Source organism: Anser anser (genome assembly GCF_964211835.1).
Source record: "Anser anser genome assembly, chromosome: 2".
NCBI classification, from domain to species: Eukaryota; Metazoa; Chordata; class Aves; order Anseriformes; family Anatidae; genus Anser; species Anser anser.
The window spans coordinates 155,984,327-156,004,260 of NC_139721.1; the positions used below are offsets into that span (position 1 = coordinate 155,984,327).

The 19,934-nt window shown below is 43.5% G+C and overlaps 1 protein-coding gene across 4 annotated transcripts in view; it reads left to right on the forward strand.

Moving 5' to 3' along the window:
- The window catches only part of PRKAG2 (protein kinase AMP-activated non-catalytic subunit gamma 2), a 217,208-nt gene that overhangs the window by 65,028 nt on the left and 132,246 nt on the right, over positions 1 to 19,934 (forward strand). For all 4 annotated transcript variants that reach the window (XM_083824659.1, XM_083824660.1, XM_083824661.1 and 1 more), the window contains exons 2-3: positions 1,151 to 1,222; positions 13,311 to 13,590. In XM_083824659.1, the coding sequence (XP_083680785.1) occupies positions 1,151 to 1,222; positions 13,311 to 13,590 (352 nt within the window). The remainder of the gene's footprint in view (positions 1 to 1,150; positions 1,223 to 13,310; positions 13,591 to 19,934) is intronic.

The window sequence follows — 19,934 nt, forward strand, 5'->3', positions numbered from 1 at the left end:
TGGATTTAGTATGATTACACAATGTGATGTGATTAGACCTGTGGCTGTTCAGAATTCTGAAGGCCTTTTGGCAAGCAAGCCTTGCAGACTTCTCAGCCAGTGCTAATTTTTAATTAAGCTCTATTTAATCGCAAATTAAGTTTAAGTGAAATTGCTATTTATTTTTGTTTTGAGCAATTTTAAATGAGATGCAGATGTGATGGTAGAGAAGCTCTGAATCATTATATTTAAAGGGTGATGCCTTGCATCAGAGAGGCTCTGTGTTGAGGAGGTTTTCCTGACTTTGAGATCGAGGCTTGGGATCCAAGCCTCAGTTCTTCAGCACGCAACATTGACAACCATTCTTTTGCTCATAGAACTACTTATTATCTACTTTTCTGATCAAACAGATGCTAAACTTGACACTAACACAGAAAATTTCATTATGCGTTTACAAAGGAGCCCTAAAAATCTCGTGGCTGGAACACGAAGTAGCATAAACAGAACAGACGGCAGGAGGTAGAATATAATTACAGTTTGTTTTTGTTAGTTAAAGATGAGCATGTGTGCTTTTCTTATGGCTTTATTTTCTCTAGTTGCACAGAATTTGGTCACAGAGGGGACTTCTCTACCTTCTGAAAATGAATTGGTTATCTCATCCTCAACACCACATTTCTGTTTTCTCCCTCTTTGTTATATATGTTACATATTTTGAGAACATTGACATATTCTCATTCAAGTTTTGTTTATCACCATGAGTACTCTTTAAACAAAGATTGTAGTCCTCACTAAAGGCCAGATAGGTCATTTGCTGAGTAAGTAGCTATAGTTAGACTGTAATTTCCTACATTTTTTTTCTGTGGGATTTGGGTACCCCCCTTTTGAAACTTTTTGCAGGACTTTCTGCTTTGTCTGTCCAGATGCTGAGTGCCTTTTGATGGTGATGGATTGGAAGCACTGCAAAGGGCTTTCTATTCACTAGTTACTTAAATCTGTTCTCCTTTGCAGGCAAGGAGAACTGTCAGAGCCCACGTTATTACTTTTTGGTGGTTGCTATGGGTAAAGCAGTGGGCACTTTGTAAATAACACGGTGGGCTACAATCGTGGGAGCTCTGATGGAAGGAAGAAGACATTAGTACAGGACATCATTTTTTCTTCTCTCTCCTGACAGGATCTCAGCTCTTTTGCCATGCCATTCTTGGACGGTGATGTGGAGAACACAGACAAAAATGCTTCTCGCAAGGTAGGATATTTCCAAAGCTTCACGTTCACTGTAGTGGCTGAGTCCCTTTGTGATAAACACAATTTACTAGACTTAAAAAAGCCTCAGGGTTTTAGTCTTTCCTGCCATGCCATTAACACATTGAAAGAGATACTCTAGGGCAAGCGTTGTGACTTTTGCAGGCCTTATCATGACAGTGCTTAATGCTATCACCTGTAAAGAATGATAACCTCTGTGGTGATATTCCTTTAGAAACTGCAGATGTTGTGTGTAATGTTGTAATTCGATAAAGTGATATTGGGTAACTGTATTCTCAGGAAAACAGTTAGCTACCAGAATTTGTGGTGTTTCTACAGAAATGCAGTGCCCAAATAGGCATCTGTGGCTGTCGGTCTGTCTTCCTTGAGTTGCCTCCTAATGGTTGTCATCTGGCTATGGAGGGTTTAACTGTTCAGTGTCCTTGATCTATCCATCCATGGCACTGGCAAAATGAACAACATTCATTTTCTGGAGTCATAACTGTAGCATCTACCCATAAGCAAGATGGAATATTTGCTTCTTGATGTGAGATTAACTCAAGGTTATCCTTCTGGAGGCATTGCCAGCATTCGTTTTTCCAACAGCTTACTATTAGATTAAACGAATACATTCACAGAGTCTGCTTGCTTTAAGATGATCAGATGAGCATATCCAATGGACAACTTTAGGACCAGTTAGTCAGTGCCTACACATTCTTCAAAGCAATAAAAATTGTGCATAGCATCTGTCATGTTTAGGTTCCTGGCCTCATAGTTTTCACAGAGTGCTGATGTACAAGTTGGTCTGCTGAATGTAAGCCCCCTATCAGCCAAGGTAGGACTCGGTGAGGAGAGAGACTTCTATAAATGGTAGATATCCCCAAAAGCTAATCTATAGCTACGCAGTAGACTTATGACAATAGTTACAAGGATATGGACCTCTCTGAAGATTAAACCTGTTATAGGCCATTTGTCAAAGAGTCTGCTGTTATAGTTCAAGGCAGGTGAAGCAATAAATATCTCCTTAGTGAAGCTAATATGCATCTAGAATGATAATAATTTAGCCCTGTTGACAACATGAGTTTCTATTCCTTTACACCTCGCAGCAGAGGACAGTTGTTTAAAAACTTCTGCAGTCCATCAGTAACTGAATATATTTATAATACTGGCCTTGTTCTTTTCTGCAGTGGAGCTTTTAAGACTGTGACATAGGAGTTGCTGGTGAGCACAGAGAAACTCATAGATGCCAGGGAAGCTAAAATAAACAGTGTTATCAAAAGGGACTTTTTTGGTGGGTTTGAATAAAGTGAACAATATGATGGTTTTGGAAAGGGTTGTCGTGCTGGGAGAGTGCAGGTGTTCCTAACTGAAACTTGATTTCTCCCAAAGAAAGTTGGGGAAACTGCACAAATCTCAGTCCCAAAGAAAAAAATATGCTAAAGCTAATCTTGCTTGTGTATAGTGTTATGTGATATTGTTTAACAAGTTCCAATTTACCATTTATGAAGTCCCCATTTTTTCTCTTACTGGTCTCGGGATACCTTTTTAATGAGCGGTTGTCTTGGGAAGAACTAGAATAACATTTCAGTAGTTACCCATTTTTGCAATTTCATGGGATGCGTTTTTTTTTCTCTCCCAAACCTGGGTCAAATTCTTCATGTGGAAGTGTGATTAACTTTGGAATAATCATCTGGGGCTTGACATCTGAAACTGTTTTTTTAACTGACCTTTCTGACTGAGTGTATAAGACCCAGATATTTTTTTCCCCTAACCAAGAGCTCTGCTCAAAACATGCAACAAAGTGATAAAAGACCAGCTGCCAGTGCTCAACTTCTGATAAGAAACAGATCATCTAATGAAATCCATTGCTGCACATCTCATTCTAAATATCATTTTTCTCCTTAATGTGAAGGATGGGATCTTTGCTGTTAGTGGTTGATGACTAGCATCAAACTGCAGGATCTTATTTCATTTAAACTAAAAGTTTGCCAGGTCCTGCTGGTGCTACATAAAGAAGTTCATAGAATAATTAAGGTTGGAAAAGCCCTCCAAGGTCATCTGGTCCAACCATCTCTCTACCACCAATGTCACCACCAAACCATGTCCCTAAGCACCATGTCCAACCTTTCCTTGAACACCCCCAGGGACGGTGACTCCACCACCTCCCTGGGCAACCCGTCCCAATGCCTGACTGCTCTTTCTGAGAAGAAATGTCTCCTCATTTCCAACCTGAACCTCCCCTGGCGCAACTTGAGACCATTCCCTCTAGTCCTATCACTGGTTACCTGTGAGAAGAGGCCGACCCCCAGCTCCCCACAGCCTTCTTTCAGGTAGTTGTAGAGAGCAATGAGGTCTCCCCTGAGCCTCCTCTTCCCCAGACTAAACAACCCCAGAGCCCTCAGCCTCTCCTCACAGGACTTGTGCTCCAGGCCCTTCACCAGCTTCGTAGCCCTTCTCTGGACACGCTTCAGGGCCTTGATGTCCTTCTTGTACTGAGGGGCCCAAAGCTGAACACAGCACTCGAGGTGTGGCCTCACCAGAGCAGAGTACAGGGGGACGATCACCTCCCCGCTCCTGCTGGCTGCACTATTCCTGATATAGGCCAGGATGCCTTTGGCCTTCTTGGCCACCTGAGCACACTGCTGGCTCATGTTCAGGCAAGCATCAATCAGCACCCCCAGATCCTTTTCCTCTGCACAGCTTTCCAGCTAGTCTCCCCCAAGCCTGTAGCACTGCATGGGGTTGTTGTGACCCAAGTGCAGGACCCGGCACTGAGCCATGTTGAAACTCATCGCATGGGCCTCTGCCCATCAACACATCCTACCCAGACCCCTCTGCAGAGGGGGCAGAGAAGTTCCCAAGTTACTGTTTACTTTCAAGTGAAATGGTTTTCCTTTGTTCAAGTTTGAAATCACAGTGTGATCTGTAACTTTTGCATTCTCTAAGCCAATATTTCGTCAATGCCATGACTTTTCCATTCATCAGCCATGTTGGAGACTGGCAATTAATCAGAGATGTCTTCCTGCACTTAACTCTTCTGTCACCTGGGCTATATATCAAGTTAGAGAAGGGTAGTTCATAGCCTGTCTTTCTGATCTGTGATTAATTTAATGCCAGTGTTTTATTTTATTTATTTTTTTTTTGTGAAAAGCTTTTAGAAATTGTATTAACATTTTTCACAAGGATTCTCAGCACTTCACCGTGTGAGTGCCTCTCAATCATCCTGTGACAATAATCCTCATTTCACAGCTAGGAACTCAAGCGCAGAATTACTTTTTCATGTCAGAATTTTTTGGCAGTGGTGGGAATGTGGCATATATTTCATGCAGTTTAGCCTTGATCACTTTCATTGGTATTGTTATTATTATAGCTGATGTATTCTTCTTTGCTTTGTAACCTGATGGCAGGAAAGGGACAGGGTGGTTTTCACCTTCCTCTCTTGAAGTCAGAATATAATTCTCTGCAGACTCCTGCAGAGAATTTTTTTGGTGTGATGTGATGCAGCAAGGTGGCTCTTGTGCATGTGGCAGATATTATGGCCCTTCTTGTTGCCTGATAAAGTGCTTTAATACATGTGCTGGCAGCTATGTCCAAAATTACTGGCATTGTTGATTGCCCCATACTCAAAGACTCACCAGAAGTGGGTTGAATCCTCGCAGAATGACCTTACAGGATCATTAAATACATTAGTATAGATGAGGGTAACTAGGAGCTTAGAAGCAATTATATATACCAGATTTCCCCAGTCTGGGAAAAGACAGCAGAAGAGGGGGAGTTTAGAGGACTGGAGAATCATGAATGATATGCAGCAGGAGAACAGAAAATAATTGTGGTACGACATGGCAGGGTGGCAGTCAGGGATGAGTGCCCCTCTGCAACGAGGTGGCACTAGCAATTTTAGAGCTCTTAACACTTGGAATATTTATAGATCTTCCTTCTAAAATGTAGGTTACAGGAAAAGGTGTGGGAATTACAGGAAACCATTGCTTTCAGATGAAAGCCTGGGATTGTGAATGACTGTGAGAAGAAAATGATATGAGAAAACTGTCCATGGGGGAGCAACTAGCATATTGTATATGGAGGGGAGAGGAAGAGGAAGAAAAGAAGTTTGAAAAATAATATTGTTCTGTTACTTTACAGAAAGAATAGATTTGTTATTAACATATACAGGAAAGCTTGAAAAAGAAGTGTGCATTAAATGTTCATTTCTCTACATGGAGAAGAAGCAGGTGAGATGTTTATCTTACTGATAATGGTGACTGTCCCATTAATGACTCAAGTGCATTTAAAATGGAAGATACCACAGCTAGACATTTTAAAATTAAACCCAAACAACCCTGATAAAACAGCTTTGAATAAACTGGCTGATTAGTGATGATTTTGAATAAATCTTGGAGCAGAGAGGAGATTGCAAAAGACTGAAGAAAAAAAAAAGGCAATTATTGTGTTAATATTTACAATGCCTGTAATTAGGATAATTTTCAGATTTGTCAGTGTGGCATTAGTCCTGGGTAAAACAATGAAATATCTAATGTTGGATAGTTAATAATGCTATTACAATAGACTCATTTTGATTGGAATTAATGGCAGACAGTTCTTTATGAGAGAATTTGGCATTTTAAATGAGATTATACATTTAGTTGGAAAATGTATTGGTGTCATGTACATAGAAATGTAGCACAGGACATTTAGATTTAAGAAAGTGGAATGATACTGACAAAATGTGGAGCCTACTAAGTGAATAAAACCTGGCTGATAAAATAAGTTGAGACTCATCAGTGGAAAATTTTGTTTCTAGGCAGACAAAACATACTGTTGCTCTACTATATATTACTTTATCAGTGACTTGAAAGAAATACAGGCTCATTACTGTACAAATTGCAAATTGCAGTTTTTAGTTCATAGAAAAATGAGGGGGAAGAGAGCAGGAAACTTTCCAATGCAGAATGACCTGAGTCACTTAAAACACACTTTGCAAGCAGACTGCCTATTTCAGGTTGGCCAAACTGAGCAGTTACACCTAGGAGCAAATAATGAAGACTTTATTTTTGGAAAGTCTTTCACAAAACTTTGATTAGATTTTGAGAGCAGCTGTAGGTAATCAGCTGCACATAGATTCTGGATGTGATGTGATGGCTAAAGGATTACTTTGGTGTTTTGGACGTGCAAATCAATGAACAGGGCAAAATGTAGGTTTTGTTATGACTGCATCTGTCACTGACTTACAGTTCTGCTGTCAGTAATGCAGGAAAATGTTGATGAACTAGGATCAGAAAAGATCTGAGGAATGACTCCAGTACTGAAAGACTCAGGGGAGTGCTTTGCCCTGGTTCTGGTCCCAGCATTGTTTTTGCTTTGTGCGGTGACTCATAAATGGTAGAACAGGGAGGAGAAGCAAAAAAATGTCTGATTTTTATCCCCCTCTCCCTCGAATAACAAATCTCCTTTTGATTTATTTTTTCTCAGCCTTTAGTTATCCATTTCTTTGTGAACAGTGATCTGGCCTCAGCAGGAAGGATGGGGAGCATGTCTTGGGCACTGCGGCAGCCTTGGCACGGGGCACCTGCAGTGGATGCAGCGAGCCTGGCACAAGGACACGCGTGACAATATCTGCACTGCCCTGTGCCTGCCTCCTTCTCTTCTGCTGCTTCAACAGAAACATTTATGGTTAGGAAACAGAGCCAGGAGCCATCCTGATCTCACCTGGAGCCAGCCCTGCTTTCACCTTTCCTCCAGCATGCTTCTGCCTTCAAGCAGCACTGCTTGCTGTGGGAAACCCAACCCCGACCATCCGGACAGCCATGCAGGGCTCTCAGGACCTGCCAGATCAGCCAGCCGCATCCCATTGTATTTTAATTTTGGGAAGTGTCATTGTACTTTAGTTTTGGGAAGTGACATCTCTGATCCCATAAAACATGTTGTCATCCCGATTGTTATTGTTCATGCAGAACCAAGGGAGCTAACGGTGGTGAATGCAGCCTCATGGTGCCTGGGAGAGTAAGTCCTTCATTACCTTTCGGACTAATGAAGTCAGCTCTTGTGATTCTGTGAGCTCTTTTATTCCACAAGAATGAGGGAATCATCCAATTAAGTTTATCAAAGGGCTTTTTATTGAGATTCAGCAGAAGGGCAGGAAATAAGTGCAGACATCTATCTGGTGTGTCGTCTTTAGTTGTGCTTACTGTCCCTGACAAGGATGGTGGGAGGCGATTCCTTTCCTGTTATTCACCTTCCAAATTTTTTTTTAAGAGAAGAGGCAAAATAAAGGTCAAATAACTCACTGTTGTAAAAGCAAACAAAACTCAAATGCTCCATAACTGTGCTAACTTTTTGGAGCTGGAGAAGTAAAGAGAATTGCTCAGGAACTTTTAATAACTTTCACTTAAATTCAGAAACATTTTGAAGCTTGGGGGTTGTTTAGTTTGATCCCATTCATATTCCATACAGGGTGCTGGTTCCTTTTTATTTATTTATTGACTTAATTTCAGACTGTTCTGAAAATGAATCTAAATTCACCAGTAACTGAATTAAAGCCAGAGATTTTTCAGAGATACTGAGCTGTGTAAATCCCACGGCAGATGGGAAGGGATTGTGGAGTCGGTCACCCCAGAGAGGAGCTGTAGCACATCTCTCCACAAGGAGAGATGAGTTTGTCCAAATGGTGAAGGAATAGGGAAATCCAACGGAGTGCCTTAGCTTGGCGATTCCTGAAGTAGGGAATGAGGGCATCCTCTGAGGGAGGCTGTGTGCCTATGATAGGGCTCTGTGCTTCTAGGAGAGCGGGGGGAGGTGGCTGCAGAGAGGTGCTGGGGTAGGGTCAAGGACAGAGCCAGGGTTTCTCCAGCTCTGACATGGTCTCCGCCTGCTCGTGGTCAGAGTCTTCTCAGCACAGCTCATTCATTTTTTTCTGGCCACATCTCTTTGGCAGGACGCTTCTCTTCCCTGCAGTTAAGCAGTCCTTAAATTCTAAGTTGTGAGCACAAGTGGCTTCTTAGAGAGGACATAAGTTGGCAAAAGAGAGAAGGGATCAGAATTTCAATACAAAACAGGAGAAAGAAAATGACAATGTTGGGAAAACTTGTGTCTATGTGTGAGAAGAGGCAGGACTGAGACAGCTCATGTGTGGATGATGAGAGTCTGGTTTGTGGTGAAGGACGAATAGTTTGGTCTCAGTGCATTGCATTGGGGTTATCATACGGCAGTGGTTCAATATAATGTGCTTTAATCTTTCTTGTAAAATAAGAAGATTGTAAATTAGGTAAGAAAATAGTTGAAGGGAAAGGTGGCAGGCTGGTATCGAAAAGATGACTGTTGGGTGGAGGGACAGAACTGGTGGCACTTCCCAGGCTCAGTCCTTGGATTGAACTTTGGTAGTAAGGCACAGAAAAATAGAAATGCTAATGAAATTTGTTGGTGATACAAAGACAGAGGGGTGTTTTTGGATGTAGAGAAGGGTCTTATATAGGAAGGGCCTTATATAGGATAATTCCTACCTGCACAAGATACTTGGGATACGTCAATAGCAGTAGTAAGAGAGGTCAGGGACCATTCTCTTGCTCCAGAGATGCTGGGCTTGGGCCCAGTCCTGCTGTAGGGCCAGACTCTTGCGCCCACCAGCACAGGGTGGCCACATGCAGCCTGGGCCTGTCCCTTGCCTGAGCTCTCCCCGAGCCCAGGTAATGCCTGGGGAGTGCTCACAGCACAGGTTAAATCCCCAGCGGGTGGTGAGCAAGCAGGGAAACCATACGAACAACTGCGTGATGGTTTGGGCCTGTGTCCAGTTGTGTCTCGCTTGCTGGTATGAGGTACTCTGGCACTGGTGGAGGTTTATGCTGGGATTTTTGTTATCGAAGAGTTTGTTGAAAATGACCATGGGAAATGAAGATGCAGGCCTTCTGGTCCATCACAGAATGGAGTTGAGTCATTAAGGTGCGTTGCTGTGGGAAAGGAAGAAGAGATTAGGGAGAGAGAGAGCCCCTCATCCAGGTGAAAGGACAAGGGGAGCCGTGAGGATGCTGTTTGCTGAGATGAAATCTTCCAGAGCTGCCCAGCTCGGCGCAGGTGCCAAGCTACCACTTTACGTTCCATTCAGAAAACCGAAAGCACGTCTGCTCAATGTAAAGCAGTGCAAGTCTCCTCTCATTTTGTTGCTTTATTTTCAACAGCAGCCAGCTCTGGATACACTTTAGGAGCCTGCCTAAGATCATTCAGTTTATAAAACATGGCAAGGTTTCTCCCCGGTCCCCAGCTGAGGATCCTTTTGTGCTCTGAAGCATGAACACTGGTAGTCTTACGGCATTTTGGGATACATTTACTCAGTGCTATGTAAGGCTATGTAAGCCTTAAACAACCAAAGCCAGTCGCTAGAAACAGCACACGTAATCAAGCATGGGGCTCTGCTTGGCTGCTTAACCTCAGCGGGGAGCACATCCCTGCAGACTGAGGGTAGGGTTGTTCTGGCACTCGTATAATCTTCTATTACCCAGCTGCTAATGTAGCCCTGTTTCAGCTGCTCTGTTCTCTGCAGACCTGTGCTCAGAAGCTGAGATTTCTGCCTCTCCAACATCACCACTTTTAAGGTTCAGGGAGCCCAGGGTTAGAGCTCAAGAACCCCGTGTATGTTCTTCACAAAGCCAACAGAGGGGATGTTTTTTTGGTAGTTGTTTGCTTTTTATTTATTTATTTATTTATTTATTAAGTGAACAGTCTTCATACTTTGGACGATTTTTGAATTTGTTTAATTAGGCCTTATTTGTGCTTTGATTTGTATTGTACTTCCGTTTGGTGTTTGTACTACTTATCTCCAAAAGCCCAATTATCCAGCCAGGGTCAAATGAGCCACATCACTGTGTGTGTTTGCTGGGTGCGATTCATATTTCTGCTCATTCTCGCTTCACTGGCTTTCCTGGGCCATCACAAATTGATCTAAAAGGGTTATTAATGTGAGAAACTAAGGTGCGACACTGTCTTTTGCTGCTACAGCTCAGCAGGGGAAACAGTTATATTTCAGAAGCACGTGTGGGAGTTTTGTTCCCACCTGCCTGTCACAGCTTCAGGAAATTAACCCCAAAAGCATGCAGAACAGGCTGATGATCCATCTAGCTGTGCAGCCTTCCTCCAGCAGCACTGCTGGAGTCGTCACTCTGGGTCTGCATAGGATGCTGCAGTTTCTTCCACAGCAGAGATTCTTCTGCATTCCCAGCTGATGCTTGGAAATTAATATCGCCTTGTGACTTTTCTATGTGCTGTCATAGCTGTTGTTACTGCTGATTTTATTCAGAGAAGCGCCTAATCATCTTTAAAAACTCGCAATCATTAGCCTCCAATAACACTCTAAGAAAGAAATACTGATGTAATTCCCCAAGCAAAATCACAGGTATTTATCCTCTTTGATGAGGGGTGTAACCTTTGTGTAATTAATGTGTGGAGCAGCTGGGGAAGAATTCATTGTAGTAATTTCCTTTAATTTAGTAGCATGCACATGTGTATTTAGCAGTGTGCCCCTGGTGCTCTAACAATTAGCTAATTCAACTGCCTGGCGTGATGGAGGGAAAGCAACTGGTTGTGATTGCAATAAATAAAAACATCCCGCTGCTTCTCTTCAGAATTTGAGAACATTTTGCTTCCATGTCTGGCTCGTGTGTGCAAGGCAATACTGATTTTATTTGACAAATTGTTCCTTGACATTTTACATTTCTAGACGTGCTTTATCCCGTGAAGATAGCATAGTCTTTTGAAGTGTCTGCTATCCATGTTTGGTTATAAACAAATAAGCATGCAAAAAAAGATGCATGAAGTATTAAAGGTGGCACCAGAAGGACATCCTTCTCTTAGCTTTACAAATTTCACTGCTTGTCACTTCAGGAAAAATGATAATGAAATTACAATCTTGGAAACAGTCCTAAATTATAGTAGTGGTGGCAGACTTGTATTATGACTAAAATGAACTTGAAAATGTACTTCTAACTCCCAGCTTTCAGGCAGTAGATTTGGCAGTAGACCTGTTTAAGGTGCAGTGTGAATGGAGGTGCTGTTGTGCTACCTGGTTGTTTCCTGGGCTGTGTAGCTGGGAGAGAACCACGTGTAAGTAGTCTCAGATGACTTACAGATGATATTTTAGTGAAGTTAATAAGCCGCTATGAAAAAGTTACCACTTTGAGACTGTTTACCCATAACAAAAATGCAGTTTGTTTAGTAATTTATTTATAGCTTGTTAATTATTCCAGGTCTCAGCTGAGGGATTGTGCCCTATTCTTCATGATAAATACTCACCACGAGACGTTCTGTGTGCCAGAGGACTTAGAGGAGATACTCAAGGAGATACTGTCCTCACAGCAGAATAGATGTGGAATAGAAATGAGTTTTCAAGATTGCACACAAAACCGTGATGGAGTTGGAGGGCTCAGGCCGCTGCGTTAAGCATGAAACACTACATTTTCTCTTCTGAAGAATCAAGAGTCAAGAGTCTCTTGTTGGTTTTTGTATCCAGTGCTTTAGTTAGAATTGATTTATCCATTCCAAAAATTTCCCCGTGAGGGCAACTGCTCCTCTAATGCTTCTGCAAAAGGACAGGTATTGCCAAGACATTCTTTTCCGTGCTGTAAAAAATAAGTGGGGAGGTATAAAAAGCAGTTGTGCATCTTCCCAGACATCTCCGTGCTGCTCAGAGGAGCACAGAGCAGAGTTCATCAGCTGTGCAGGGCTCTGCCATGCCAGTGGGGCTCCGTGCTGCTGCTGGTGACCCATGCTGTTGGTGCCCATCTCCCAGGTGAAGTACCACGGGCCTTTCAGGTTGGAAACCTTCCCAAATGAGGCACCACAATCTCTGCAGGCCCTTCTGCAGTTCCCACACAACAAGATCCGTTCCAGCTCTCATCCTTTCTTTCATTTAAGTCGTTCTAATCAAAGATGTTATTTTCCCTGCCATTCTTCCAATGGCAACAGCACCCCTGCCCAGCTCGACTGATGCATATCAGGTGTGCCTGGCAAGCAGAAGTTGTGGTCTGCCCCATACCTCCCTTTTGTTTTGCATAACTGGGGAGCGAGGAGGCATGCAAAGGGCTTGGACCTCGGCATGCCTTGTGCAGGAGGCAGCACGCTGTGCCCATGGGTGCATAAGCCATGGCCTTTGCTGTTGCCTTCCCTGCAGACCTGAAACCCAGCGCTGCCGTCTGCCAGAAACAAGGCCCCTCATTCACGAGAAATGACCCCAGCTAAAAAAGAAGCCTCGTGCCCACAGAAGTGTTTTGTGCATCCAGAAGGCAATAAACTCCGCATATAGCTCAGGCACAGGCAAATCCCACAGCGGTTTGGGTAGGCTTCTGTTAATTGCATGTGGGGAGAATTTCATCTTTGCTCCTTTTTTTGGGTTGTTTTTCTGGATTTCCCCCCACTCCCTCGCTGGGCGAGCCTGCACAGTGCCGTGCTGTGTTGTGCACAGATATTCACGCTGGCTGGAAAGCCAGCACAGGTCCCAAAAGAGACAGAGCTGTTAGAAAGGTCGTGCCCAAACTGGAGGCCAGGCTAATTAGCTGGAACGTTGCTGCTCTAAAATGGTCGCTCTATTTTGGGACTGGAGTTGAAAGTAGCAGTGCCCGGCATTGTAGAGAGCTGCCAGGTGCTTGGGAACTTGTGCTCTCTGCTGTGCTGTATCGTGTGGAGGAGACTTAAATGCCACAGATGGGTGCTTAAGTGCAGGAGGAAGACTTTAGGGCGCTGTGTTTGCCCTATGTACATTTATTGTCTTAAAGTTTTCCAGGGAAGGAATAAGAATATGTGGCTAACAAAAAAAAAAAAAAAAAAAATTACTAAAAATATCCAGAATTATATGTGTGATAATAAAGTTTATGCACATAATTTTACTTTTTTTTTTTTTTGCGAAATTCAAGTCATCTTTAACAGCCATGGGCAGCACGGAGCCCAGAGAGGTGGCACTTATGCATCTATATGTGTTAGCGCAGGCAGGCCTGGCTAATCCATAGCCCAAATAATCAGGAACAACTGTGTTGAGACAAGTTCTGAGATCCCTGTGGCACAAGCTGAAGTGAATTAATGTTGCTTTTTCTTTTTCTTCCTTTTTCTGTCCTCCTCAGGTGGAAGAAAGCTACTCTGCAGGCAGCCCTTCAAAGGGCCTTTTCTCCAAAGGGCTCCAGAACCGACCTTCCAGTCCTGTTTCTGCCCCTGTGAGATCCAAACATAGCCCCGGCTCACCCAAAACAGTCTTCCCCTTCCCCTACCAGGAGTCTCCCCCACGCTCCCCACGCCGAATGAGCTTCAGTGGGATCTTCAGGTCCTCCTCCAAAGAGTCCTCCCCCAATTCTAACCCGTCTACCTCTCCTGGGGGCATCAAGTTTTTCTCCAGATCAAGAAAAAGTAAGAAATTGCTCATGTTATTTCAGGAAGATACACAGTACCTCTGGGCTTGGCCCATTCTTTACCTGCGGTAGTGAAGTAAGTGCAGATGAGGCATGTGCTAATTGTTCGTTATTGCTTTCACTGACCGTGTGTTTGGGTTTTTTTTTGGCTGGCGAGTAGGGAATGACTTCTGCAGGACACCTGCACAGGGCTGAGAAGGGAAATCACGCTTCAAAGCTTTGCTTAGGAATCCTGCTCCCATGTCAGGGGGAGTTTCCCAAGCAGTTTCACCAGGGCTGGTTGGGTGTCAGCTCCAGGGCTCAAGAAGAGCTCGAGCAGTCGTGGGGTTTGTGGTGGAGGTGGGCACAGAAGGGATCTCATCTCGGGAGGGAGGCTTGCCTCTGTAGTCTCTATGGAGAATTTCAGCAGGTTTTTAATTGGTATCTCTTTGCCCTATTGTTGGGGAAAAAGAGAAGCCTTGACTAGGTAGCAATAACTGGTACGTGTTTCTGATCAAATGACCACTAAAGGGGTGTTTGAGCTCCTTTACTACATGAAAGATGTGGCAGACCTCCATGGTTCACAGCAGTTGCCTACTTTGCATCAGGAATAAATTTTGCTTCTTCACCAGCCCGGGGACTAATATACCATTTCTCCAACTCAGAAATGAGCAGGGTTGAGAAAGGGCTTTGATTTTTAGGCTTTTTTGTTGAGTAAAGGCTCCCAGTGCTGATCTCCAAGCAGTTGTGGCCACTCTGCCTAGGGAAAAGTGGCTGTAGGAAGGGGACTGAGTTACAGGGGAAAGAGAGGAACGACATCATGCCACTGAAGGTGCTGGACTGTCAGACTTTCCTTTCTGTTAACAGAAGAAATAACTTAATGATGTATTTTTTGTCAAATCTTCTGAGACAATGTAGGTGCAGAATTAGCAATGCGAATACCCAAATGTGGCTGTATGTTTACTGCAAAGTGTTGATAATTTTCTGTGGCTTATAAATAGTGTAGAAGCACCTTCATCATCAGGATTTCTCTTCAAAATGCTGGCTTTAATCAGAACAAATAATTTCATAGTGATTTCTGTACACATGAAGACATCTATACAAACCCATGTTGGATTTTTCTTTTTGTTTATCTGTTTATTCTGCTGCAGCTTAGTTGAAATGGCACCTTTTCCAGTCCTTGCCTATCTCTGAAACACCCTCAGGAGACTGAAAGGACAGTCAGTGTTTCTGAAGGACACCAACTGAACTGCAAGCATCATTCTATTCAAGGGCATTTGTTCTTCTCCACTTAAAGTTTAAACGTGCTATTTATGCTCCCCTTTTTCTCAAGCCTCACAACATTAAAGATCATTTCAGCTCTGTTTGCTGGTCCATATAGGTTTCAATGTTGCACAGGCAGTATGGAGCTGACTCAGTGGACCCAGAAGAGCTTGCTCCTGCATCAATACACACTGCATAGCTAAGCCATCGTGTGACGTTTTGACTAAGTTATCCAAGCAAATAGCACCGCTTAAGTCTGATCCTAGCTAGGTACATCAGAATATTAAATAAAGAAATCTTCCAGTAGTCAGCAAAATCCTTTTGGTAAGGTCACATCACTGTCTCAGGGACAGGCTTGGAATGGGGCCATGCTATTTCTGAGCTAACAGAAGATCCCCATGACCCTGCTACTCCAGGGGCCATTGCAGGAATTGTGCTGGGCTTGCGTGTCTGTGGTTTTTTGTTTTTAAGGCCTCTTGCTGAGGGTGAGTTGATTAAAATTTGTATTAAATTTGATAATTTGATATTAGGAAGAACTTCTTTACTGAAAGGTTTATTAGGCATTGGAATGGGCTGCCCAGGGGAGTGGTTGAGTCACCATCCCTGGAGGTCTTTAAGAGACGTTTAGATGTTGAACTTAGTGGTATGGTTTAGTGGAGGACTTGTTAGTGTTAGGTCAGAGGTTGGACTAGGTGATCTTGGAGGTCTCTTCCAACCTAGACGATTCTGTGATTCTGTGATAATTTGTCTCATTCTGCAGCTTTTTTTTTCTTTTTTTTATCTGCAGAGCAATCTGTACCAGGTGCTTTCACATCATTAAGCTCTCTTACAGAGACACTTATGCAGATACATGCTCTTCACTCTGTCACGTTAAAGTAGATTTTATTCACAGTGTGCTAAACAGGGGTTGGTAATGAATTACGCTCTTAAGGTGTACTATATTCAACTGAATTGTATTTAACAAACACTTCTCAGGACTTCAGGAAACTTATGGAAGCCTATAGTTTTGTTGTATTATGTAGTTTTTCACAGGCAAAACTTTTACATTCTGCTGTGCGACAAAGAAAGAATAACCCTAAGCACCATGAAGCACTAAGTTAATTGGCTAAGTCCCACTCAAAGCAAAGTCTGTGTAGGCCGAGCAGCATTTTCTGAGTGACAAGACTTCTCAGAGACCCCTCAGACCAGATATTTCAGACCTTTGTGCAGGTGCCAAGCTGCAGAGCTCTGAGAAGCGCTAAAACAGCACATGGCTACCTTTCTGAAGCTATCCGAATGCTTCACTGCTCAGAATTGCCACATCCTATGTGATTAAAATCCCATTTCCTCAAGGAGCTTGGGACACTATGGGAGCATGCTAAAAGTGAAGGGGGGTTAGGTTGCTTTATTTCTTCTGAAAATGACAGCGTGCTGAAATCACGTGGACTTGCTGTGCTTGCCTGCTGTTACAGGTGATCAGCTGCTGGCACTGGGTTAATACTATTGAACTGAAATGGGCTAATACTATTAAAATGAAATGAAGTTAAATGTGTGCTGGGATGCATTAGGAGGAGCATCGCCAGCAGGTCGAGGGAGGTGATCCTCCCCCTTCTCAACACTGGTGGGACACATCTGTAGGGCTGGGTCCAGCTCTGGGCTCCCCAGTACAAGACGGTCAGGGACATACTGGAGTGAGCCTAGTGAAGGGCCATTAGGTTGGTTGGGGTTGGAGCACATGGTATAGGGGGAAAAGGAGGAGGAGAAGACCTTTTAGCTGTCATTAGTTACCTATCGGGAGTTTATGGAGAAAACAGAGCCAAGGCATGTCAGGGATGCACAACAGAAGGACAGGAGTCACCAAGGGAAGCTTCAGGCAGACATAAGCCAAATGTTCTTGATGGGGGTGACATGGCATTGGAGCAGGCGACCAGAGGGCTGTGAAATTGCTTCCTTGCAGATTTTAATAGTGCAACAGGACGAGGCACCCCTATCAGAAGTTGTAGCCCTGCTTTGAGCAGGGGCTGGACCAGAGACCACCAGATGTCCGTCCCAGCCTCACCTGCTCTGTGAAATTCGGCACTGGAGAATTTCCTTCTGATTTATAGCATATCTGCACTTACCCACGCAATCCACAACTGAAAAAAAGCACCAGGTAAAAGCCCACAGTGTTTGTAGTTGTTTTTTTTTTTTCCTCACTTTACTTGAACTGAGCCCATCCTATGCTCCTTCCCCTATTATCTTGGAGCAGTATGTGAGGGAAGTATATGCCGTCTTCATTGTAAATAAACTCCCCCGTCTTTCCTCCGCTTCCTCCTCCCACGCCTTGTTCAAAACACAGACTAACCTGTTACTCTGTGTATTCCTTGTTTTTCTTGGAAGCGACTTCTTCCTAGCTTGTTTTCATTTCAAAGGCTATGTGTGACATTTGCAGTGTTTTCTTTCCCATGTAGCTGCTCTTTTCCCAGTGAAGTTATTTTGCCACTCAAATATATGCAGTTCAGCAAGGATATTAATGGTTAGGACAATATTAAAGCAGCAAGTGATCCGCAGACATGAGGTTTAAAACATTTTCCAGTGTGAGGCTAGGAGTTTAAAGCATTTGCTCATCTTTAATATTTTTTCTCTCTCTCTGGCAATAACCAAAAGCTCATCTTTGTGTCTTTTCCTTTTGGTTACCCCAGTTCAACAGCTGGCCACCACCCCATGACTGACCTAAATAACTGCCTTGAAGTGAAAGATACCTTCCTGCAAAAAATATTTAGCTGTATGCACAGCTTTGAAACAGCAAGCTACAGGCTGGGGCTTCACGCTCGCTGTCCCACCTTTGAAAAGGCAGTAGATGCTCCAGATGCCTTGGCCCCTCCTGATGGAAACTCAACTGAATTCTTTTCACTGGGATTTGTTCTTGGCCCCCAGCACAGCCCCTTTGGTTCAGGAATTTCAGAACAGCAAAGCCCAAGGCAGCACCTCGTGTATAGAAGTAAAGCAAACTAAGGTGATCCAAAGTAAATGTGGGAGGATGACCTGCACTGGCAGAAAACACAATTCAGCCTACATTTTTCCATGGTCTTGCGTGAGCTCTCACCTCAGAAATAATACATGTACAAGTAAATCAGGAGAGCATCACTTTACCAAGTGGAAATTAGGGAGCTATCCCTGCAGATATGTTAAAATCAAATACCAGGAATGTTTTTAATAAAAGTACATGGCTGTGTGAGATTTAACTCATTAAAAATGAAGCTTTCTACCAGGGCTGAATGCCCTCTCTGAAGGACAGCAGGACATTTTCCAATCCTGCTTCCTGTTCCAAAAATACCAGTCAAAGTAGCAGCAATAATCACAGCGCATTGATGGCGCTGCCAATTTTAACAGCAAAGGAAATCAATTAAAAGGTTTCCATTGACCTAAGCTTTGGGTTGTGGTGGTTGGGATCAAAACATAAGTTAGCACAGGATTAAAGGCAGCTTACAGACTGTTGTATCTAAAATTACACAGCTTTCAAACACCTTGAAGTAGGTGCTCAGAGCTGAATAACAGTGAACATGCACGATATGTGAGGAAGGAAATGCTTTTCAATACAAGATTTTGATTTTCTGCTTTCTCTTAGTAAATATATATATATTTTTTTGCATCTGAAATTCAGTGCTATTAACCATGGTGCCTAACATAATCCATAAGGAGGGGTCCTGGTGCTCCAGTACTAAAGGACCAGAAAGGTTTCTTTTTTCCTTTTTTTTTTTTTTTGGAGAACATCTTGTGGTTAGAATATGCCATCTGTAAGGAAATAAAACTGTACTAGTTTTTACCCATAGATGGAGCCAGTGGCTCTCATTTCCAATAGCCCAGGAAAGAAATGGGGAAAAAGCCTACAGGGTTTCATGTTGCCGCATTCAGCTCTGCAACCTTGGAGGCCTCCTGACCGTGGCACATCAGTACTGAAGCTTTTCTTCACACGTTCATGCAATTCACAGCTCCAAGATTTTACTCCGTATTCATGATATTTAAGTAATAATTTGCAGTGAAGTGGCATTTTGGTCAGATACAGGCATGAGATGCCAGGCACGGGCATCCCACGTGTCATTGGATCAAGCTGGCTGCCCACCGTTACTCTGTAGGAATCTCCTTCTCATGCCATACAGGATGCGAGGAGATACATCCCTCCTGCAAGCTTCTGAGGTCTATGTTTGTATTTTTCTTTGCTAAATCAATACATTCGACCCATAGTCTGGGACCCTCCTGCTCTTCGGACTACAACTGTAGAGACACATCAATATAACTTGCATTGGGACGCTGGATAGCTGGGGCCACTTTCACCTTCAGTTTTTCAGCCTGTGTCCGTGGCTCCCCTGCCTTCTGGACCTGCAGGCGGGTGGGATGCTGGAGGGAAATGCCACGTGGCAGCTTCGGTGTCTGGCTGTGACTGCCCCCACGCCTGCTGCATAGGACTGGATGGTGCAGTCTCATCCAACATCATCCCATAAAGCCTAGGAAAGGAGCAGAGCCATTTCTGTCTTCCTCTCCTTCCCTGCACTGCTGCACAGATACATCTAATCATAATTTTTCAAGTTTGCTTTGCCAACAGAGGCAGGGGACTTAACACAATTCATTTCAGTCTTGCCTACACGAGAAAAATGACTTTTTGCAGACAACATGTGTCAGCAGCACGGCTGCAGCTGAACTGGTGCCACAGACAGCTTCCCATGGCCAAAGACCAGCCACATTCAGCCCCGGTTCCTCTGCCAGTTACTGACATCTGCTGTCAGCAGCAGACGATTTTTCTGGTTAGAATGTGCCCATTGTGATTGGTCTTAATTTATTTGGAGAAATCTTTCAATGCCTTTCCCATTTCACCTTAGTTTACCCATGGTCAGTGTTACCTGTAATCCGCATAGGTGGAGCGCGCCCAGCATACTTTTGTATTCTACACTGCTCATTCTTGGCAGAGAGGATTTTTCAGACTGTCTTCAAGCTGCTAATTGCTTAGATGAAATTATGCAAAAAAGAAAAAGAAAAAAAAAAAAGGGAAATTTTCAGTCTTTCATTGTTTGTGTATGCAATGGACCTGGGACCAGAGTCATTCCCATTTTCTCTCTTTCTTGGGATTTGAACTATGGATCATGC